The 24,767-nt window shown below is 40.2% G+C and overlaps 1 protein-coding gene across 2 annotated transcripts in view; it reads right to left on the bottom strand.

Moving 5' to 3' along the window:
- LOC117483753 (ATP-dependent 6-phosphofructokinase, platelet type-like) overlaps positions 1 to 24,277 on the bottom strand; it is a 41,799-nt gene extending 17,522 nt beyond the window's left edge. For both annotated transcript variants that reach the window (XM_034132102.1, XM_034132101.1), the window contains exons 1-12: positions 24,011 to 24,277; positions 16,917 to 16,990; positions 13,945 to 14,022; positions 11,043 to 11,232; positions 9,111 to 9,276; positions 8,769 to 8,813; positions 8,303 to 8,411; positions 5,440 to 5,535; positions 5,039 to 5,131; positions 4,374 to 4,499; positions 3,135 to 3,199; positions 2,906 to 2,975 (exon numbers count right to left, since the gene is read on the bottom strand). In XM_034132102.1, the coding sequence (XP_033987993.1) occupies positions 2,906 to 2,975; positions 3,135 to 3,199; positions 4,374 to 4,499; positions 5,039 to 5,131; positions 5,440 to 5,535; positions 8,303 to 8,411; positions 8,769 to 8,813; positions 9,111 to 9,276; positions 11,043 to 11,232; positions 13,945 to 14,022; positions 16,917 to 16,990; positions 24,011 to 24,116 (1,218 nt within the window). In that variant the 5' untranslated portion in view covers positions 24,117 to 24,277. The remainder of the gene's footprint in view (positions 1 to 2,905; positions 2,976 to 3,134; positions 3,200 to 4,373; positions 4,500 to 5,038; positions 5,132 to 5,439; positions 5,536 to 8,302; positions 8,412 to 8,768; positions 8,814 to 9,110; positions 9,277 to 11,042; positions 11,233 to 13,944; positions 14,023 to 16,916; positions 16,991 to 24,010) is intronic.
- Between the last annotated feature and the right edge of the window lie 490 nt (positions 24,278 to 24,767).

The following is a 24,767-nucleotide window of genomic DNA, read 5'->3' on the forward strand; positions in this document are numbered from 1 at the left end:
TATTTGTAGGCATATATTATGGGTATCAGATATATACAAATATATAAAAAACATGATGTGTTTTGCTCAAAATATCAAACAGATCATGCATTTTAGACATCCCTCACATCCCTCTGTTTCAGCCCTGAACTGCAGGTTCTGGGTCCTTAGCTGGTGCCTGCTCAGAATTCTTTTAATTCTCATTAAAAAGTGCATTTTGCATGATAGGAGACCTTTAAAACATTCAAGTTTTGCCCCATCTTCCTTCCTCTGGTGTGAGCTGTTCATTAATTGTACATCCAGCATGTACAGTAAGATGGTAGTGCTGTGGAAGATGGTATATCAGCAGCTGTTAGAGGCATTATATGTCATTTACAGGCATTGAAGACAAGCATTGGAGTCTGCAGACATATGAAGACAAATTTTGACAATTTCTTCATAAAGGAAAAAGCCAAACCTGGCACATTTAGACAGTACGACTATAGGTTATAACATTCATACATTCGTACATGTTCATCTACAAAGCCATGTTAGGGAAACTTCCATCCTACATCTGCTCCCTGATCTCACGGCGAATTGTAAGTGGCTACTGCCTGAGATCGCATGCTGTGGTTTTATTAAATGTGCCAACTGCTAGGACTGTCTTAGGGAAGATAGCATTTAGATGCGCAGCTCCACTGTCCTGGAATAGTCTGCAATTAAAATGGAAACTGAGCAATCTGGTGCCACTAAATGTTTTTAAAGCTCGGTTGGATGCTACTGAATCGGAAGCTGTTGGTACCTGTGCATGTGGATAGTATGTAAATTGTAATCCCTGTAATGCTAATGTATGATGTCCTTTTTGTTGTTCTGTTTATGTTTTTATGTTTCATGTGGAACCTACTTGAGCAGGTCTCCCTTGAAAAAGAGATCAATGATCTCAATGGGATACACCTGGATAAATAAAGGTTTGAAATTCAAGCTTGTCCCATCTTCCTTCCTCTGGTGCAAGGCTTTCATCCATTGTACATCCAGCATGTACACTATGATGCTAGATCTGAAGAAGATGGTATATGAGCAGCTGTTAGAGGCATTATATTAGGGCTGGGAATCACCAGGCTCCCCACGATACGAAACTATCGCGATACTTAATCCACGATACGATAGTATTGCAATTCTACGATATGCTAAGTATTGCGATACGATATATTGCGCATATATATTGTTATAAAACGGACAAGTCAAATCAAGCAATCTGATTGGTTCTTAGCCGTGATATAATGAGCGTATATCACGGGTAGAATTGTAGTTACTTTTCACAACAAGTCAGTATCCCTCCGCATCTGAGAAAAGCTACAACCGTTACAACTGTTACATTGCGTCCGTTACGAAACTAACTAACTAACACAGCTTAAAGGGGACCTATCATGCAAAATGCACTTTTGTACGTCTTTTATACATGAATATGTGTCCCCGGTGTTCCAGGGAACTCACCAAGTGTCAGAAAACACAACCCTCTCTATTTTCCTCCATACCCAAATCTCTAAAAAAGGGGCTGCAACGGATCTGATCAAAACTGATCCAGATTTGAACACTGTCCTGACGTCAGGACAGTGGCGCTACGGCTATTGGGCCAACTCCACCAATCAGGAGGAGACAGCTACGGCCATTGCCGTTCGAAAGCGCTGGAGACGCTGTAGTACATATGCCAGGCCTGTAGTTGGTGCTGTTCTCACATAATCAACCCTTGCAAAAACAGAGCTAACATTTTTCAAATTGAGCGAAATGAGGCATGGCTAAAATGCATGATCTGTTTGGTATTTTGAAAAAAAAAAAGTATAAATATGCCTTATATAGGTATGGTCCTACACTATATTATTCAAATATAGCATGATAGGTCCACTTTAAGATGGAAACATGTAAGGGATAATGTGCAGCAAGGACTTATTGACCGTTGTTAAGGACGCTCACATCTGCAGAAAGAAGTCCGGTCGATTTAACTGTATACAGTTGGGCTGAAAAGGGGGGTTGTCGGGCCGAACCACGCCCCTTAGCTGTGATATAATGAGCATATACCACGGCCTGTCGTGAGCTATTGCTTAAATATATGATTGCATGATATATTGATATAGTGTCTTTAACATGTGATGAAAGCCTTTGTTTTCCTCAGCGCTGTATGGACGCAGGTCTTTGCACAGGAAGTATTGAGTGCCTTTATTGAGTTATTTTCTGAACTGGCTCAGATTTTGAAGGTAGCTTTGCCAAGATAATTTGGATTTGCAATATGAATATCTTATATATCATCAAATATCGATAATTGCTGTCCGTGTATCGATACAATATCGCCACGCAAAGTATTGCGATACTATGCTGTATCGATTATTTCCCCCACCCCTACATTATATGTCATTTTCAGGCATTGAAAACAAGCATTGAGGTCTGCAGACATATGAAGGCTACTTTTGCAAATAACACATTACTGTTCTCCATCTCCACTGCCTCATAGTCCATGTCTCATGATTTGCTGAGGAGCCAATCAGACTTTGCCTCAGAGCAGCAGGCACAGATCAGCTCTCATGCAGGAAGCCACATGCTGCTGAAGACGCAGAGAAGCAGCAGCTGAGGCTAAAAATACATATCGACGGCCAAATGCAACATTTTACTCACTATCCAAACGTGTTCCTGCTAGTCAAACTCCAACCATCCAGCTAGTAGTGGAGTATGACACATTTTAGGACATAATTCAAAATTGCTGCACATCAACTTTCAACCCCTATACAAAAAAAGGACTACAGCAACCACAATGCACCTGATCAGGAAGTACCGTAAGCTATGGTTCAACTCTCAGAGGCGCTGGTGGAAAGATACATTAGAATAAATCAAACTGGGGTAATCTTGTGGTTTAAATAAACAAATGTTGTTGTTATTTGGTTGTGAGGGTGCTTACAATTGGAAGTTCAGAATCTGGTGTCCGGTAGGAGAGGAGTCTGTAGGTGGACAGGTTGTTCTCAAAGCTCCTGCAGGAAACAGATGGGAAATAAACAAAGTTAGCCAATGTGCAGAATCCACAATACATGTGAGCTCTGTTATTGATGCTGTCTAACTGTGTGACTTGTTTGTAGGCAAATGAATCTGATATATGATCTTATTAAAACCAGTAGTAGTTGAAAACACACCGTCCACGCAGTCTCACAGCCTCTTCAAACTTCTTCTCGTCCATGGCCTTCTGCACCTCCTGGGTCTGATGACAAAACACACGTCTCAATCTGCTTCATCTGCAACATCTGCTGTTTCTGTTGAGACAAGTTTCTGGATCTGTTTCACAAACGTAAATGTTCGTTCTCCTATCTGTCCTGTAAATGGTTGGTTGGGTTTTTCTCAAACTGGGAGTACCTGGACCCATTCATTACGACCACTATTTTACCTCATGACTGTTTTATTCACTCACACATACAGCTGTCACGCAATATAAGTTAAAAAACAATATTCTAATTCATTGAAGTGATTAATACTCTGAATATGTCTGGCACTAGGACTAACTTCACTATCAGCAGCCAAACCCTTTGAAACTGTGCAATTCAGCATTCATGTCTTAATACAGCTAGTACTGTATATACTGTATACATGTTATGTATTGTTAAACAATGTGTACGTTTTACACACACACACACACACACACACACACACACACACACACACACACACACACACACACACACACACACACACACACACACACACACACACACACACACACACACACACACACACACACACACACACACACACACACACACTCTAGACCAGTGCTTCTCAAACTGTTTTCAGTAGTGTACCCCCTTTGAAACATTTTCTCAGCCAAGTACCCCCGGACCGACCCCGGAAATCTTTGATAGAAAAAGCCTATATAAATAATTACAATATAGTAATGTTCCATCAGTGTTTGATTTACTAACTCCTTCATGCACGAATTACAACAAACTAAGGATATTTTCATCTTTATACATGAATACAAATTAAAACAGATTTTTCCAAGGAGTTTTTCAATTGAAGTAATATTTAACAAACCAATGAACAAAACGATATATTATGAAAAACTATAAACTACAATACACACATTTGACATGTGTATATGAGGACCCCCTTAGTGGTTCTAGGAATATTTTATATAACATTGTGTTTTCTATTTAACTTATTGTACTAAGATTATTTTTGCAATCATGCATGGTATTTTTTTAATGAACCTTTTTATGAATTTTTATCTCACGTACCCCCTGCAGTACCCCAACGTACCACTAGGGGTTCGCGTACCCCCATTTGAGAATCACTGGTCTAGACAACACACACACACACACACACACACACACACACACACACACACACACACACACACACACACACACACACTCTCTTACCATCAGCACACACTCCATCAGTGGCAGTCTGACGGCCTGGTTCCCCACCAGAGACACCACGCAGGCGGGGGTGGTGGCCGAGGCCTCCAGCAGCGCCAGCACCGCCTCCACCCCCATCCGACTGGCCTGCAGGGCAAGGCAAGGCACGTTTATTTATATAGCACCTTTCAACACAAGGCAAGTCGAAGTGCTTCACAACAAATGAAAGACATTTGGATTTAAAAGTAGTCAGAGTTGCAGCGGACCTGCAGGTTTCTGGGAGTTTGTTCCAGATATTTGGAGCATAATAACTGAACGCTGCTTCACCAGGGGGATAACAACGTACGGTTTGAGGCTGGAAACTTGGACTAAAAGAATGTTATTCTGACTTGCGGACAAAAATCTCACATTAGGGGGGGGGACAGCTGCCCGCTCCCTCTGGAACTCACTCCCAAAACACATCCGTGACTGTGACAAACACAACCGATCGCACCATGTTGAAATCACAAATGCTTTTAAACTGTAATTAATGTTGTGTTTTATATATTTTAAGTCAGTTGTTTTAATTTAATAAGTGTTTTTATACATTTTTACTCTGTGTCTTTGAGTTTCTAGAAAAGCGCTCTATAAATAAAATGCATTATTGTTATTATTACGTTCTTTCCAAGAGATATTTTACGACTTACCAGGATCCTGTCGAAGGCCGAGGGGGTCCCGCCTCTCTGCACGTGGCCCAGGATGGTGACCCTGGTGTCAAATCCCAGGCAGCGGACCACCAGCTGGAGAGAGAGGGAGAGAGAGAGAGGCATGGTAGCATTTTATCACATTTCAGATTAAACATAACAGCTGTTGCAGGGATTAACAGGGCATCTCTACCAAAATGACAGATACAAAAGTTGTGTTCTTGCAAGAAAACGTGACGTTGTCCTATTACTATAAGGAGGCAAAGTGACATTGGATGCTATTTCAAATATAAAAAGGATAAATATTGAATTAAAAACATAGGTGAGCGGATACATTTACACGTGCACATACAGTCTAAAGTAAAACTAGTGTGTTTCCATTCAGAAGATAACCATAGACTCACATCTTTGATAAAATCTGGAGTGATGGCCTTGTTGTGGCCGTCGATGGCTCCCTCAGCTACGATGATAATGTTCAGCCTTTTCTTATCAGCTCGGTTCTGGAGGGAAATGAAGAAACACAAGAGTTATAAAATCATGACGGAGAACATCTTGTATTGCGGAAAACTAGATCATGCTATAGATGAGAGTAACACCTACGTCACTTCCGGGCGAAAATTACGGCCCCGCCCACTTTTGGGGGAAAACAACGCTGTCATTTGAACGGCGGTCAATACAAATTCTGAAGTTTTTGCCAATCCGATCAGAAATGTAAGAAAACGGTGGATTTTGGGATCTTCAAAGAGCCCGGTTACGATGGCCAGTCAGGCAAACTATTACATTCAATCATTTGAAATCGACAATCGGGCTCGATATATGGTTAAATTAAAATCAGTAGGCGAGGCTGTCATTTTCGCCGGCTGTTACTCTCATGAGCGAGGCGGGAAATAATAGTTGTATCATGCCAAAAAGCTGCTGTGTCGTTTATTGCTCCTCAAACATTAAAACAAATCCAGAGTTCAGTGTTTCTGTACTTCCTCTAAGAAGAAAGGACAGTAACAGAAGAGCTCTGTGGCTTCAGGTTTGATCGCCGTTCAAATGACAGCGTTGGTTTCCCCCAAAAGTGGGCGGGGCCATAAAGTGACGTAGATGTTACTCTCATCTATGGACATCGATCGCCTACTGCTATATTTAACCATATATCGAGCCTGATCGTCGATTTGCAAATGATTTAATGTAATTGTTTGCCTGACTGGCCATCGTAATCGGGCTCTTTGAAGATCCACAAATCCACCGTTTTCTTACATTTCTGATCGGATTGGCAAAAACTTCAGAATTTGTATCGACCGCCATTCAAATGACAGCTTTGTTTTCCCCCAAAAGTGGGCGGGGCCGTACTTTTTGCCCGGAAGTTATGCATGTGTTACTCTCATGTATAGAAGATCATCTACTGGTAACCCTTCACGTCTGTAAATACAACATGGTAGGATATTTAGATATTTAGTTGGGTGGCCTTTTATTCAGGAAAGTGTTTTTCACCAAAATATGTGTTTTCAACTTCATAAAGTATTGGAAGTAAATGCTCTGAACACTTTTAAACCTCCACTGTTTAACAAACATTTGTCCTACTCTGCATGAATCCTCATCACATACGGGCTGTGGAGTTGAAAAAACGAACCCTATTAGTGTGCCAACCTTTAGATCGCCTACTGGACATGTTATTGGTGGTCGATGTTTGAAGTGGGTTGAGTAGTCATAATAAATGCCAGTGTGCGGGGCAATGGACAGTGCATTGTACTTTTAGTTAAACATTGGAGATGTAATTCAAAGGTTGTGGGTTGGAGTCCCACCAGAGTCGCTGTTCAACACATGGATCGTACCCAACACAACAGTATTTCATTGTGTCTAAAAAGAAAAAGCGGCACAGTTATGATGACTGCTTATGTTTTTAAAAGAAGCATTTCATCAATAAAATACATTTTAATGAGTTATATGTTGCCAAATCGGGACTGAAATGCACCACAAATATTCAGGAGTTTGCTAAATGTCAGCTGTGGTAAATATAGTGTTAGTGTATCATAATTGTATTTCTTAAAGGTCCCCTATTATACTGTTTTTCATCAATATATTATAGGTCTCAGATATATACAGAGCCTGTCTCTGATTGGCTGAAACACCAAACAGATCATTGCAGCATCCCATAATCCCCTCTGTTTCAGCCCTGTTTCCAAAGTGCTGATTCTCTGTCTGTTACTTTAGATGAAAACAAGGAGCCCCTCCCCACGCCCCTTTGAGAGAGATTTGGTTAAAAAGAACACAAGAGTCGCTTTCACACCAAGTACTTTGCCGTACTTAGTTCCCAGCACTTAGTTCCCAGCACTTAGTTCCCAGCACTTAGTTCCCCCATGGAACTAAAGAGCCGATCGCGTTCACACCGGAATAAGTCCCTGGGGGAGGATTAGTCAAATGAAGCCGCTGACGTCACTTCTTCTTCTTCTGCTTTGGTTTACTGGCAGGCCGCAAACCACTTCAAGGCGTATACTGCCACCCGGAGTCCCCGGCCGGAAGTCCCCGGAGTTGGGGACTGGCTTCAGTAGAAGCTGCTGGGACTCCCTGCAGCTTCTACTGAAGCCTTCCGAGTAAATCGCCAGAACGCCGACACCTCCTCATCACTCCACCGCTCCCATGTTTGTTTTTGTGTTGCCATAAGTTATTCTCTCTCCGTTGGTGCGCGGGGCTAATGCTAATGCTAATAATGCTAATGCCAGCAAATACAATGGCGGCTTCAAAAAACTTTTCCGAGTTTTACGGGGCGTGGTTTGCAATTTGCGCAGCCAATCAGAAATTGGTACTTTTTCCTCCCCAGGCTAGTACCACCTCTCTAGCAGGGACTACAAATGGGGGTAAAAGTTGTCATGAACTAAGTTATCTTTTTGGTGTGAACGCAAAATTCCAGGCACTATCGGAACTAAACGGGAAAAGTACGGGTAAAAGTACTCCGGTGTGAACGCGCCTAATGGTGCTCTAGGAGGAGATTCAGGTGATAAGGTGGGGGGGGGGGGTTACCTTGGTTGGTGATTGGCTAATGGGTACACAAGCCAAAACATCGTTATGACATCATAAAGTGGCCAAAATCTGATCAGCTCATTTTCAGACAGGTTTTTATAGAAATGGATCAGGACAAAAAGAGAGAGAATCTTTTTTCCTGAAAGTTTCAGAGTCTCTTTACACAGAGGGGACACATGGTTATGTATAAAGAACATACAAAAGTGGATTTCGCATAATAAGTGACCTTTAAGAGACGGTGATATATGGAGTGTGTGTTACCTCGGACAGTTTCTGACACATGTTGTCCTCCCAGTCGTCCTCAGGGGGCATCTCAGGGATAAACACCCAGTCTGCTCCACAGGCCAGAGCACTGACCAGAGCCAGGTACCTACACACACACACACACACACACACACACACACACACACACACACACACACACACACACACACACACACACACACACACACACACACACACACACACACACACACACACACACACACACACACACACACACACACACACACACACACACACACACACACATTAATAACATTTACTTCCCTGTAACATATATTTGTTGTGATTATATTTAATCTGCACAGCCTGAACAAACACGCTTTTTCCCCAAACCACAATATTTTTTACCATACACATTGATATGCACATATAGAGTAAGTTATTATACGTCTACTGTATTTATCTCTCTGTTATATAATCTAATTTAAGGGGAGGAGTTTACCCGCAGTGCCTGCCCATGACCTCCAGCACAAATGTCCTCTGGTGGCTGAAAAACAAGAGAAAAACAAGAGAAAAACAAGAGAAATGTCAGAAAAAACAAGGCAGTCGCATTATTATTGTTTTCTTACATGATGTTAAATAGTTTTCTTATGTCTTGTCTGGCTACATCTCATCACATGTTATACTTATACTGTCTGTTATGTGTGATTGCACCTTTGGGAATGCTTGGAATTTCACTGAAACTCTGTGTAGTGACAATAAAAGGAATCTAATCTAATCTCATCACATGTTATTGTCTCGTCACTTCCTGTCTCTCCCTCTCTCTCTCTCTCTCTCTCTTTACCTCTGAGCGGTGGTCATGATGGCGTCGATCACCTCGATGATGCGGTGCAGAGCCGAGTCGGTGCCGATGGTCATGTCCGTGCCGCAGAAGTCGTTATCGATGGAGCCAACCATCCCCACGATGTGCAGTACAGAGTTAGCGAGCGCCGCCTCGTTATCGATCAGACCTGAGAGGGACAGAGGGAAGAAGATCAAATATAATCTGTGTTTATTACTTGATGTAGATTTATCTTTGATTGAAAAAAAAGCTATTTCAAATCAAACAAATCTCTTCAATAGACTCGTGTATAACACAAACGAATAGATACATATTATGCGATAGACATACACATAGAATTTCCCTCAAGTTTTGTTAAGAAACCATAATAAATGTAGGTCTGTCCGGCTCCTAATATTTTAATTAAATTGTGCAGATAGATCGGGGGTCTCGAAGACTACCTTGACCAGTTTGGCTAACTTGGGACAGATTTAGCTGAAAACATTGATGAGGACTTAGCAGACCACTAAGAAATTCAAGCAATGGCATTTTTGCTTTTGGCATCAAGGAGAAGGCCTGGTGTTTCCTAATTATTCATCCTATTTTGAATACACTTCAAATTGTGTTTAAGGGGAATGTGTTTACCAAAAATACTTATTCAATAACGGCTAAAAGAAAAACAGGAGGGTAGAAAGCATGGCTCATAAGAAAAAAATAGCCCTCCAGGTTAGAGATTTAAAAGTGTCAGACGTCAACAGATGTTCTCGGTCAAAGTCTGGTAAATAACGCCCAGTAGAAACACTGCTCTTAAAGGTCCCCTATTATACTGTTTTTCATCAATGTATCACAGGTCTCAGATATATACAGAACCTGTCTCTGATTGGCTGGAACACCAAACAGATCATTGCAGCATTACCCATAATCCCCTCTGTTTCAGCCCTGTTTCCAAAGTGCTGATTCTCTGTCTGTTACTTTAGATGAAAATAAGGAGCCCCTCCCCACGCCCCTCTGAGAGATATTTGGTTAGAAAGAACTCAATGGTGCTCTAGGAGGAGATTCAGGTGATAAGGTGGGGGGCGGGGGTTACCTTGGTTGCTGATTGGCTAATGGTTACACAAGCCAAAACATCGTTATGACATCACAAAGTGGCCAAAATCTGATCAGCTCATTTTCAGACAGGTTTTTATATAAATGGATCAGGACAAAAAGAGAGAGAATCTTTGTTCCTGAAACTTTCAGAGTCTCTTTACACAGAGGGGACACATGTTGATGTAGAAGAGACATGAAGAAGAGGGGACACATGTTGATGTAGAAGAGACATGAAGAAGAGGGGACACATGTTGATGTAGAAGAGACATGAAGAAGAGGGGACACATGTTGATGTAGAAGAGACATGAAGAAGAGGGGACACATGCTGATGTAGAAGAGACATGAAGAAGAGGGGACACATGTTGATGTAGAAGAGACATGAAGAAGAGGGGACACATGTTGATGTAGAAGAGACATGAAGAAGAGGGGACACATGTTGATGTAGAAGAGACATGAAGAAGAGGGGACACATGTTGAAGTAGAAGAGACATGAAGAAGAGGGGACACATGTTGATGTAGAAGAGACATGAAGAAGAGGGGACACATGTTGATGTAGAAGAGACATGAAGAAGAGGGGACACATGTTGATGTAGAAGAGACATGAAGAAGAGGGGACACATGTTGATGTAGAAGAGACACGAAGAAGAGGGGACACATGTTGATGTAGAAGAGACATGAAGAAGAGGGGACACATGTTGATGTAGAAGAGACATGAAGAAGAGGGGACACATGTTGATGTAGAAGAGACATGAAGAAGAGGGGACACATGTTGATGTAGAAGAGACATGAAGAAGAGGACTTTGCATAATAGGTGACCTTTAAGTCATGTAGTGGTGTGTTTAAGGGGTCTGAAGCCCCTCCCCTCACCCTGCGTCTGCAGCTCCTCCAGCAGCCCGCTCCACTCCTCTCTGAACAGGTTGGCCCCCGTGAGGCTGCCGTCCCCCCCGATCACACACAGGTTGGTGATGCTGCGCTGCACCAGGTTCTGAGCCGCCTTCAGGCGCCCCTCGTGGGTCCGGAAGTCTTTACAGCGAGCGCTGCCGATCACCGTGCCCCCCTGAGGGACAACACATTACAACATGACATCAGTGAAAACAGTTGGAGAGGAGCCAAAGACACGTTAGCCATCATCACCGGCGCCATTATTAATTCCTATATGAAATCAGTGGTTTGTTAAATTGAGTTTAAGGCCTATTTTAGTTCATGGGTGTCACTGATAAGAGAGGGGAGATAGTTTCTTCCCTCACAGCGGTGCACAGGGGGGGGCTCCTGACTTGTTGGAGAAATACTGAGGCCCCAAAAAGGTGTTTATGCCATAGCCGAGAATAATATTTTTCAGTCCTCCACACTAGAGGCCATGCCCAGTTTCCACAACTATGGGTATGGAGGAGGTGTCTTTAGGATGTTCTGTCCTGTTTTGAGCATAAAAACACTAGCTGAGAGGGAGCAAACTGGAGAGAGGGGGGGTTTTCCCCCTGGTATCCTCTCTCAAACTTGGTAAAATCTCTCGAATGTATTTGTTGAATGCTGAGTGAATTGATTTGCTGAATGTTTATGACCCAGCCACCTATGAGGATGGTCCTCTGAATTCATGCTGGATTTTGGTGTGTATATGAGTTGATGCGAATTGATTTGTTGAATGTTTATAACCAGGGGTGCACATCACTTTTTTGCCCTGGTTCTCAAAGGAGCACCTGGAGATGTTGTTCATCCTTAAAATGAAATAAACCGGACCTTTTGAGGGGTACTTGACTTTATGCCCAGACCCTTCACGCAATAGCGAGGGGTAGAGCGAGGGATCGCAGATGCCGTCGTGCTCGCGGACGGATTAAAACAATTAAACCCAAATGGCTCGCAAATTATACTTTGGCGGCCGTTAATATACCTGGGTGGCCCGCCCCAAGTGAAGTCTATGTGTGGGAAACCCTGCTATCTTACCAGTTCTTATGCAACTCGCAAATATCTACGAAACAGCAGTTAATTTAACCTGGTTCTTCAGGAGTTAATAGAGGTGAGATCTTGCTGACGTTGGTGGAGCTGAGCCAAGCAGTAAACTTACATAGACTCAATAACTTCTGTTAGGTCAATTAGTAGGTCTGAGTCATTTGCCGGAAGAAGTTAACAGGCCTCCCGACTCCGACAGTATTGTCCACAGTAATAACTGTTACATGTCTAATATGTGTAATATGTAATGTAAAGCGCTTTGAGCACTTGGAAAAACGCTCGAATAAATGTAATGAATTACTATTATTATTATTATATATCAGTCGCAGTATTGAATCACACAAGAATCGAAAAAGACAAACAACCAAAACATAAATATATAAATTCAAATTATTAAAATGTTATAAATAAATGGATAATAATACTAATAGTAATGCTAATACTAATAATAATGATAATACAAAATAATTAAAATTTAAAATTTAAAAAAAAAAAATTAAAAAATTTTTTAAATTAAAAATAAAAAAAAAATTAAAATTAAAAAAAATAAAATAAAAAATAAAAAATAAAATAATAATAATAAAATAAAACACAATGGTTAAAAAAGGGCAACACATTTTTATAAAATCAACACAAAAATACAAGTCTACATGCTCGGAAACTGCCTCTTTATTCGATTTTTTGCAATTAGTTGCCCATTAGATCTTCAGTTAAATAAGATAAGATAAGAAATCCAAAAGCAACTAATGAAGGGCCTGCATATATTCTCAATAAATGCTCTTTTACTGGCTCTGCTTTGTAGTTGTCTACCTACCTATAAATCTTATTTCTAATATTGCTAATCTACACAATCTTTTTCCACTGTTGCATAGAATCCACTTTACACAATAAAAGGCTGACTCTGACAAACAGTACTCATTTGGCTCTCAGCTATAAAGCCTCGTTGCAGAGTCTCTTCCAACGATCATCAGAGGATATCACAGAGTGTGTTGCCTTCAGCACAAACTCTGCTCTCCTCTGCCAGAAAGCATGTAGAGAGCCTTTCGTTGTGCTACAATATACAGATAATAGGATCATAATTACAATGTGTACACAGGGTCTCTAATGATAGCTGCATTTACAGTAGGAGCCAAAATGTTGATTTACTACTTTGATTATTTAATTGTTTAATTATGCGTAACATATTGAATATTGGTTATTACATTACATTACATGTCACTTGTTAGACGCTTTTATCCAAAGCGACTTACATACTCAGTACTGTGGACAATCCCCACAGGAGCAATTTGGGGTGAAGTGTCTCAGGGACACAACGACATGCTGACTGCAGTGGGGTTTGAACCTGTAACCCCCTAATCCGAACACCTACGGACAACCCACTGCGCCACACACCCCCCATTTTATGGAATGGAATAGGTTGTTAATTAATGTCAATTCATTGTGATCTTCACATGCGGTTAAGCTGATTGACGCTGTGATTGCCTCAGCTGGTACAAAAGAGTCCAGCTGACGATACTCTGCGTTCATTTTGGTCGAGAAGCCATACTGTTTTTGGACCGCTGCACTGCAGAGAAATTATGAGTTGTGACGTAACTGTCTCCATCATCGTCTGGTAAGACACTTTTATTTGTGTTAAAAGAAGAGAACAGTGAAGAAAAGACATGTAAAGGATAACGTGGAAATAAATGTACCGAAACAAACAAACGATATCTCTCTGTGTGACGTGTGAGCGCGTCGGCCGGGCGCAAAACCAAACGACCGAAAGGAGCAAAAACGAAGTGGGAAAGATTGCTCTTTTCGATGTGACATCAGGAGTGTGTCTCACCACTTGCAGCATGCTGGAGACGCTCTCCCACGTCGCCTCTTTGATGTTCTCTCCTCCGTCCACCATGCCCTGGTAACCCTGAGAGGAGAAACAACAAATCATACATCACTGACATCCATGGGAACACACATTGGAATTTCAATTAGTTCATTCAATATAAAGTCTATAAAATGTCGATACGTTTAAAAAGGAATCACAATTTACCAGAGACAAATATGATATATTTAAACTACTTGTTTTGTCTAACCCCAATCCAAAACAGTGAACTATTAGACAAGACCATACAAAGCAGCAAACCCTTAGATTGAAGGCAATAATCTCAAATATTATTATATATACTGTGGAGTCTATTTGTATATAACATTACAAGACTGATTCTTATTATTAAATGATATGCTTATTGTGCTCATGAGATTGCTATGACTATAAAATGAATAGACACAATCACTAATCCCAGGTTCTGATGGGTTAGGTACCAACGAAGGGAATAGTCAGAAGAAAGTGTTCAGCTTGCAAATAGAAAGTAGCAGAAGCCAGATGCAGGCACTGTAGAAACAATGAGTTATTGAGGCTATGGCCTTGGCCGCCTGGGTTAGCTCCGCGCCCACGCATAGCTGGGAATCAGTATAACCAAGATTCCACTTTTCTGTAGAAGCTTCATCAAAACAAATTACGTATAATGATGGTGCCAGAGTAGGGAGGGACTTCCGCAGGCCGGCCAAATGCTGATTGGACGATTGTGTTGCCAAGAGACCCTATCTGAGTCTGTGCACATACCAAAGAGAACCAAGTCTAAACCATGGTATCTCTTCAGCTACTGTAGTCTTGACCAATCATAAATGTACAGGCAACGTCCTGTGTAATAACAATGTATGCACGCACGAGGTTCGAGGCACTTGTCCGGAAATAGACTGACAGATTGCAGCTTTGCTGTCTGTGATTTCTATGACGTGACGGAGTCCTTGGCCAAGTGAATATATGTCTTTTGCTCGCTCATAATAAATAGTTAAACTTAGAAGTCGTCTGTCTTTCCTGGAATTCTGAACACAACAATACTAACTAATATTATAACCGGTTATTGAGCCTATGACCCACAGATTAAAGCATTTGCACTTGCATAGTTAACAACTGGGTGCCCTTGGTGACTTTCAGGGGGAACATCACAAACGGTTTACATTGAGTTTTCCAAACTGTGGACAGCAGGGTAATGGCTTTTTGTTTTCAATCATGGATGAACACCTGCATGTATCACTTATCGCCCTCGGTGCCGACATCAGAGCTTAGCTTTATTTTAAAGTCACTGTTGATGTTGTGAACACTGATCTGAATCACCAGCCGACGTCCATCCCAAAATAAAGCCATCATGTCTCTCAGCTGTCATTACTCTCATTACTGTGGTTATTCGAGACTGATGAAGACGAGTGCAGCCAGTGGAGGATGAATGCTGCCCCTGGTAATCCAATTATAACCACATCACTACACTGAGTATCACCTCAATCTGCCATCTGAAGCATTACGCCCATTACTGCTCATAATATCAGACATTCGATATCAAACAACTCCAAAGATAAGACTGAAACAGGGATTTATTTAGCTTTTATTTTCTGATATTCAATGATGTGCAATGCAAACATTTCCCAAATTGGGATCAATAAAGTACTTCTTATCTTATCTTAATATGTCAAGCAGTTGTTTATCTTATACTACATATTTGGTTTAATTCAAAGTGTCCAGTGTGATACCGATGAGGAAAAAAGCGTAGTAGGGGAATACTTTACATTTGACTTATCCATGGACTGCATCACCGTAATAAACCGTATTTAATTTAATTTGACTGGTCAAAATGTAATTTAACATTCTGTTGTATATATCATAGTCTATGTATGTGTACCCTAACCCTAGTATTTTATTATATATATATATGTTGCATTGTTGGAGGAGCTCGGGTCATAAGATTTTCATTGCCCTTTCTACACTGTAGCTTATATGACATTAAAACCTTTGAATCTTGTAAAAGGAACATTTTGAATCTTGTAAAAGGAGAGTCAGATTATGTGTAATGCATGAATGAAAAGTCCAGATCAACATCTCTTCAGCTTGTGTTAACAACAAATCCATTAAAACAAACCTTTGACCTAAGAAGAGAAACTCTGCAGTGCTAAGATGCTGACTCATTTTGGATTCAGGACTCCTTCACCACTCTCCATCACGCTTCTATATATATATATATAACTACCATGGCCCCTGGTAGACCTCCACAGACACACACACACACACACACACACTTCTATATATATATATAACCACCATGGCCCTGGTAGACCTCCACAGACACACACACACACACACACACACACTTCTATATATATATATAACCACTATGGCCCCTGGCAGACACACACACACACACACACACACACACACACACACACACACACACACACACACACACACACACACACACACACACACACACACACACACACACACACACACACACACACACACACACACACACACACACACACACACACACACACACACACACAGACACACACACACAGACACACACACACACACTATTTGAAGTACCACCAGTTTGTTTATCTTGTACTACAGGTTTGGTTTATTTCAAAGTGTCCTAAATGGCTAAAGTGGGATACTAATGGGGAAAAAGCCCTTAAAGTTGCATGTTTATTGCATTCAGAGTAGGTGGAAACTTTAGATTTGACTTATCCATGGAGTGTAAAAGGAGAGTAAGATTATGTGTAATGCATGAATTAATATCGAACAGTAAAAGCAACAATAGCGACAAAAACAAAACCTCTCTTCAGCTAGTGGTAACCTATTTCAGGTGTCTCACCAAAAACCCATTAAAAAAAATCGAAGTCAGTCACAGCCTGACGTTGGAAAACTGCTGGGTATTCATTTAGCTCCTGGTGAAGAACACATGTCTGAAACCTGATCCTCACCTCGTGGATGAAGTAGACCTTCGCTCCAACATAGATGCCCATCCTGACCACGGCCCGCACGGCTGCATTCATCCCTGATAACAGACAGAGGGTGAGAGGTCAGCATGGAGAGAACATTCCTCAATAAGCATTCTCATAGTACACACATCCTTTACTCAAGTAGAAGTACAGATACTCATGTTTAAAAATACTCTGGTAAAAGTAGAAGTACTGACTAAACTTCTTTGAAATGTACTTAAGTAAAAAGTACCCATAACTAGCAGCTGTTTTAAAGAGTACCTGACCTCCCTTTATATTAATAGAACAATAATGTCATTGTTAGCTAATGAATGTTTCCATGCTGAACAACGGCAACATGACAACGTTTTCATTGGTCCCTCTTCTTTAGAGAAGACCAGGAAATGATGGATACACGGATCGTGTTCAAATCAATAGGCACGCAATGACTCTAAATAATAATGATCACGCCACCAAACACACATTCAAACTAAAGGAACCAGCCTGTTTGGGAAATGTAAGAAGTAGAAAGTACAGGTATTTGAGTTCAACATGTAAGAAGTAGAAAGTACAGGTATTTGGGTTCAACATGTAAGAAGTAGAAAGTACAGGTATTTGTGTTCAACATGTAAGAAGTAGAAAGTACAGGTATTTGAGTTCAAAATGTAAGAAGTAGAAAGTACAGGTATTTGTGTTCAAAATGTAAGAAGTAGAAAGTACAGGTATTTGTGTTCAACATGTAAGAAGTAGAAAGTACAGGTATTTGTGTTCAACATGTAAGAAGTAGAAAGTACAGGTATTTGGGTTCAAAATGTAAGAAGTAGAAAGTACAGGTATTTGTGTTCAAAATGTAAGAAGTAGAAAGTACAGGTATTTGTGTTCAAAATGTAAGAAGTAGAAAGTACAGGTATTTGTGTTCAACATGTAAGAAGTAGAAAGTACAGGTATTAGTGTTCAAAATGTAAGAAGTAGAAAGTACAGGTATTTGTGTTCAACATGTAAGAAGTAGAAAGTACAGGTATTTGTGTTCAAAATGTAAGAAGTAGAAAGTACAGGTATTTGTGTTCAAAATGTAAGAAGTAGAAAGTACAGGTATTTGTGTTCAAAATGTAAGAAGTAGAAAGTTCAGGTATTTGTGTTCAAAATGTAAGAAGTAGAAAGTTCAGGTATTTGGGTTCAAAATGTAAGAAGTCAAAGTAAAAAGTCGTCAGAAAAATAAGTAGTGGAGTAAAGTACTGGTACCAGAAAGATGTACTTAAGTACAGTAACGAAGTATTTGTACTCCACTACTTCCCACGTCTGAATATGATGAAGACACATGGAAACATGTTGATGAAGAATTTGGAGGAGCACAAACAAGTGGAAAAATTCAGAATTCAACGCATGTGTCACCTTGATGCATTTATTGTCTTAAACTCAATGCATATTAGCTGTCCTACAAATTAGGCCAAAAACAATTTAAAAGGGCATCTCTACAAGGTCACAAATAACTGAGATGTTTCCACGATCAATTGGCGAGTGAACTGTGAAGGAAACTCTGGTTTTAAAGCTTCAACAAAATTCACTTTCACTTGATGTAAAACAGAGAAAAAGCAGAAAATCTCCAAATGTTAGAAGCTGAAAAATAAAATGTCTGCCGTTCCTGCATAAAAATTAATCTGTAACAATTAAATAACCATCAAAATGATTATGTTTATATATATATAAGGCAATTCAAAAGTGTTTAATATATACAGAATTGGAAGAAGGTTGTTATTGTAATACGTTATTGAGTTTTCCTCTTAGCAAAACCAAAGCTTCCTTCTTCCACTCAACTTTGGATGAATCCCCCTTAAATAATGTAAGTTTCTGAGATAAATATGAAATACAAGAGAGGGTGATTCGGCAGACATCAGGAGAGGTAAAGAGGTTTAAAACACACACAGAGGGCTAAGTGTCCTTCAGGATATTGGGCTATATTTCAAAGTGTCTGTCGGAGCACTTTGTGAAATTAGAAACAAGACAGGCTGTAAATCTCAGAGAGACGGAGATCAACACATCGATTGGTTTTAGTTTCCGTCAGTACCCATAGGTTGAAACCCCGCTTGATTACATAGGAAGTAGACGTTGTTGATGTCTTGTTGTCGTTTGGGTTCAATGTTGATCCTCATGCAGACAGAGAGCTGTGACTAAACTTATTGAGGGAATTGGAAATGGAAGATTTAAAGTGCTATTTTAAGGCATATATTATGGGTCTCAGATATATAAAAAATATAAAAACATGTCTATGATGTGTTTTGCTCAAAATACAAACAGATCATGCATTTTAGAAATCCCTCATATCCCTCCCTCTATTTCAGCTGTTAGAGAAACGCAGATCCTGGGTCCTTAGCTTTCAAAATAAATAAAAAAGAGGAGGCGGCGGAGCTAATGCCTGATCAGAATTCTACTGGAGATAAAGTTAAATTCTGCTGTGATAAAACGCCATCCTGTTCTAAACCCCATCAAGGATTATTTCGGAAACAGTATGGAGCTCAAATGCTTTTTCTCTCTCAGGTTTATCACAAGGTGAGTTCCTTTTTTTATTTCCTGCTTTTTAAACACATGTGCTCTCCAGTACAGGTTAGCTCTGAGTGTTAGCGATGCTAATGTGAACAAAGACGAGATTACGTCCAAAAACACGTCAGGTATTGTTTCTGATAGCAACTTTCTGTGATATATCTCCTCCGATATGAAATGCAGATTTTTATAGAGTTATGGTACATTTAGCTTCACTCTTTCTGGCAGCATGAGTGAAGCCACAGCATCTCAATCTGCCACCAGAACTGATCTGCCAAATGTCCTCCTCCCACCACAGGTTGTAAACATTGCCTATTCACCGTCTGCAGAACGAGCACGGGATGGGACTACTTCCTGGATGACAATGTGATAATTTAGGCTCTGTTTAGGCAGAAAACAACACTGCATAGCCACTTGATTTCACTGAGAAGAGCACAGGGTTAGTGAAAAGAGCTCTGCCATAAAGAAACTAAGGATTATCTGACAAAACAGTTATATTTTATGTGTGAAAACTCAGATAAAACAGTGCTAGAGGTGAGAAAATAAATGTCTAAATGTAGATAAAGCTGATGTCTATAGGGCTGAACTGAACTAAAGCTGCTATTTACAATTATTTGTGATGTTTAATTGAATAATATGCTCATTATTTCCAGCCATAAACAAAAATATATTCATGTTACGGTCACATAATATTAAAAACATGCAGTAAATTATCAATACAATTAATGAGTTTTCTGTCAAACTATTCATTGTTTTAGGTCCAAACTTGACTGACTTACATCGATCCAAAGAAGGCTGGATTCTTATTTAAAAGTTGAAAATGCTACTAAGGGGATTTATGAGATTTATTTGTAAAAATGTCTCAAATTTTCTGTCAGAAGTCAAAAAAGTAAGACATATTTGTCACGATCTGTCTGTGTTGTGTTGTGTCTTTTTCTGTCTTTGGTTTTCTGTTTTATTTTGAAAAGTGTTCACCCCCTGTCTTGCCTGTTGCTTTCTGTCTGTTTTCCCTCCTACCTGATTACCCGATTGTGTTCACCTGGTGCCCCTGTGTTTTCTCCTCCCTCCTCACCTGTGTCTTGTTTGTGTGATTAGTCTTGTGTGTATTTTAGTTCTGGTTGTTCTGTCTGTCATTGTTAGTTCCTTGTTTGTCTGTGACTGTGTTCACGGGGTAGTGTTCTGTTTTGGACAATTTAACCTTGAAATAAAGGTATTTCCCGTAAAATCTGCATTTGGGTCCTGCCTGCTTCACTCAACCTTGACAATATTTTGGTGTTTCTTTTAAATAAAATAGTGTCACATTCTTCTTATACATAATCTGAATACCTTTCTTTGTGTAGGTATGTGTATATAACCTTTAACCTGCTCTGTGTTAACTCATACATGATTAATGAAATGAGGTTGCGTGCAGGATTGGTGCACAAAGAGTTTTCCTTCACTGAATAAACACAAAGTGTGAAAGCTGTGCAGAGTGAGCGTTGCTAAGAGACCACGGACAGCTCTGATTGGTCGAAGGGGTTCTGTGCTAACGTGTGAAATGGGTTTTAATTGGACATTGACTTTAATGAGTTTAACAAAAAGGACAACAGCAAAATAATGAGGTAATAACACTGAATGATGTGAAATCGTGACTAATGCAGTGTGTGTGCGTCATGATCCAGCTTATATAAAAGGTTCTTACACATCATGCAATGCTATGACTAAACCTTTCCTGTGTGTGTGTGTGTGTGTGTGTGCGTGTGATATGATAGTGAATACAAGAAAATCTGATTCTTATTCTAAAACCAAAAGTACACATTTTATCAGATTCATGTGAGCATGTGATAGTAAAATCCTGAAATCAGTACTTTTTCATTACTGATTATGTTAAGTGGCAAATACATCTATTGGTTGGTAAACATGTTCGTTACATGTAAGAGCACTTTTTAAATGTTTAGCTATTAAACTGATGCAGCAATCCAGGTAAAAGTGTGAACATCATAAAGGCTGGGAATGAGCACTCATTCATCACAGTAATTAAAATAATGTATTAAAAATATTACTAGCTGCTACTTTACATGGATATGGATACTTTTACATGTTCACGAAGCGAAGTGACGGAACCACAATGCAGTTCGGCAAAGCGTGACGTCACCCCATTCAAAGTGAATGGGCAGAAGCGTTGAAGCTTCAACGCACGCCGCCGTGTGGACGGGCCGTAAGCGTGCCACAGTTTCGTCGCTGCGAGGCTCCACTAGCACCCCCACCCCCCAGCGCGTCACAGTTTTGCCGCTGAGAGTGTGTGTGTGTGTGTGTGTGAGGAGCTCCACGGATTGGTCCATTTGGACCAATGGGTCCATTTGGGTCGTCGTTACATCACTTAGTACCAGGAAGAAAAAGAGAAATCTCCAACGAGGCGTTCTGGGGCAGCATAGACAGGTCTTTTCTGTGTTAGAGTTTTACTCGCTACAGGGTGTACTTTGAGGGTTTGTGACTCTGCAGACCGTTTACATGCAGAAAAAGCTTCATAACACAAGGGGACGGGTAATAACCGGAAAAGCATGACATGGGACCTTTAACATCTCGAGGAAGTACTATGTATGTATATTCCTTGTTTGCTTGTTTCACCACATTCAGTCGAAGGATAAAATAAGATAATAAGATAAGATAAGCGGTACTTTATTGATCCCAAATTGGGAAATGTTTGCGTAAGTATAAGTAGAAATGAAAGAGTAGGAATAAACAATACTAGAATGTAATCATCTCAAAATAGAATTAAAGAAAATATACAGTAGGCTGTGAAGATACAAAATCTATAAACTCTCACAATAAAACACTATAGACAGTCACTGACAATAATTAGGAACTAAAACAGCTGTGTTCAGACATCCTCTGACCCCAAGAGGACAGCAAGCACTCAGTAGTTATGAATGGAAGAAAATGAGGACATCATAACGCATGCCTGCCTCTTTTCGTCCTCAGGTGCAGACAGACCCAAATAAAAGCAGCTGCATGAGGAAATATACTGTAATCTGTAATCTGCTGATGATATTCTGCAGTGACAGGTCAGACACGCATGACTGCACTGAGGACACACACTGTTATATAACTGCCTGAAAGCTAAGAATAGCTGTGGGTAACATACAGCACTGTATATCAACATAGATTATCCTTATAAGGACATATGGCTGGTTTTAAGTATAAATACATGTTCTGGTGATGTTTCAGGAACATGATGAGACAGTAATACGGATATTAAGCGTTATTTATACGGTTGATATTTAAGTTTATTTGTATTTATTAGATGTTTATCCTTTCTCCACTACATTGCAGAACACTGTGTACTAGCTGTTTCTCACGTAGGTGACACAATGAATAACCATGAACCAGACCGGAAGTCGACATCAACTGCCTTCAAATTAAAAGCACTGCAGCACAATTTGTATGTGGGGTTTTATTTTGAAAGGACATTAAGGAAGTACGTGTTTTTTCTGTCTAACCTGACACTGGTCCTCTCACGACTCATCCTCAGTGATGCAAGACAAGTGTTTCTACACATTTACTACGATGTATGAGCTCTTATTCTGATGGGGATGTCCACTATTACTACTTAAACTAACTTTGAACAACTTTTTATTTTAGGATGTTATATTATAGGGATGTATAATGCAGCAGGATTTATAACTCACAGGCAGTTCATAATTATAAAGGAAATGCACTGATAATGCCATTGTATACTGAACTCATTATGGGAATACTACTGGATTTAAATGATTGATTTGGGCTATTGATTTAATGATATGTCCTGTGCACAAGGAGACACATGCATGCACACCAACACACACATGCGCCTTTAATGCAGGCAACACACCCCATACAGAAGAAATGGTGCAGGATGCATGATGAGGGTCGAGAGGGTGTGTAAACAAAGGGAGATGTCTTTAAATTATTTCATTCCCACGATCACTTGTTGCTTGTGCTGCTTCCCAAATAATTCAAAAACACCTATAAACAACCTGGACTAATGTTAGCAGTCCTGGATGATCAAAATATAAGATAATATAACAATGAACAGTTATTATTGTGATTAATATTATAGCATCATGGTAATAAATAAGTGACACAGGAGTGTGAAAGGGAGATCAGCTGTTGCATAACCACCGTTTGGATTAAAATAACTCTTAATAAATACTAAGGTAAAATCCTGAGTGGCAGCACATTAAAATACTAGAAATGTTTCCTTGTAAAATAAAGCATTTTTTTTCTTTTTGTTGCACTAAGACTCTTTTAAACCGCACCTTCATTGACTTCATAGGAGTATAACTGTAATGTAACGCTTCCTTTATCGGACAAGCTTGAGGCTATCCACCCATTATCGGACACGTCGTTTGACTGGTATGTTTCTATAATTTCTCTCATTGAATATACAGTAGACGACTATTAAAGGAAAAGCTTAGCCAATAAACCGTGTGAACATAGGAAATGAAACACATATTCCCCTGACAGCCACATGACGTATGTGGTGCCGGTGCGGTGTATTAGTGATGAATTGAGTACATCTGTCCGATAATGGAACCTACCCTGGGCATCTCCTCCGCTGGTCAGCACCGCTATGCATTTCCCAGCTCCGGATAAATTCTCGAAGAATTTCCGGGTGTCCTGCCGCTTCGGAGGCGCTCCAGACATCCTGTCCCCGGGTAGCTTTCCTCCAGGAATAAATACAAAAGGGAACAATTCAACACCCTCTCCTGTCCTGCTGCAGAAAGTAGAAACACAAACGGTGTGTGTGTGTGTGTGTTTGTGTTTGTGTGGGTGTGGGTATGTGTGTGGCAAGATGCTGAAGGACTGCAGTGGTTACCGCCCTCTAACTGCACATACACACCCCCTGACAAAGATTGTATAGAGAAAAGATGATTCACTACATGCTTTAATAATTATAATAATACAAATGAATAAATACAATAAAATAGCTAGCTTGGCATTTTTTTTATTACAATTTGAATGACCTAAACCACATGTGTCAAACTCAAGGCCCGGGGGCCAAATCAGGCCCTTGGTGGATTTAATTTTGGCCCGCGATTCGGGATCCTTGTGGATAGCAGGGTTGTCCGGCTGGACCGGCTCCGTTGGAGATGCGGGCGTTTACGCTGACTTGTGAGAAATGTTTCCATTTTTGATCTGTGTTCACATACTGAACATTAGCCAAGTAACAGTTGGCGCTTTAACTTACAACGACCCCTGATAGATCTTGCGAGAATGTGTATAAATATATATAGATATATTTTCATAACAAAACAATGGGGTTGCTAAGCCGTTGCTAGGCCAATTGTTGGAGTT

Source organism: Trematomus bernacchii, unplaced genomic scaffold (genome assembly GCF_902827165.1).
Source record: "Trematomus bernacchii unplaced genomic scaffold, fTreBer1.1, whole genome shotgun sequence".
Classification (NCBI taxonomy): Eukaryota; Metazoa; Chordata; class Actinopteri; order Perciformes; family Nototheniidae; genus Trematomus; species Trematomus bernacchii.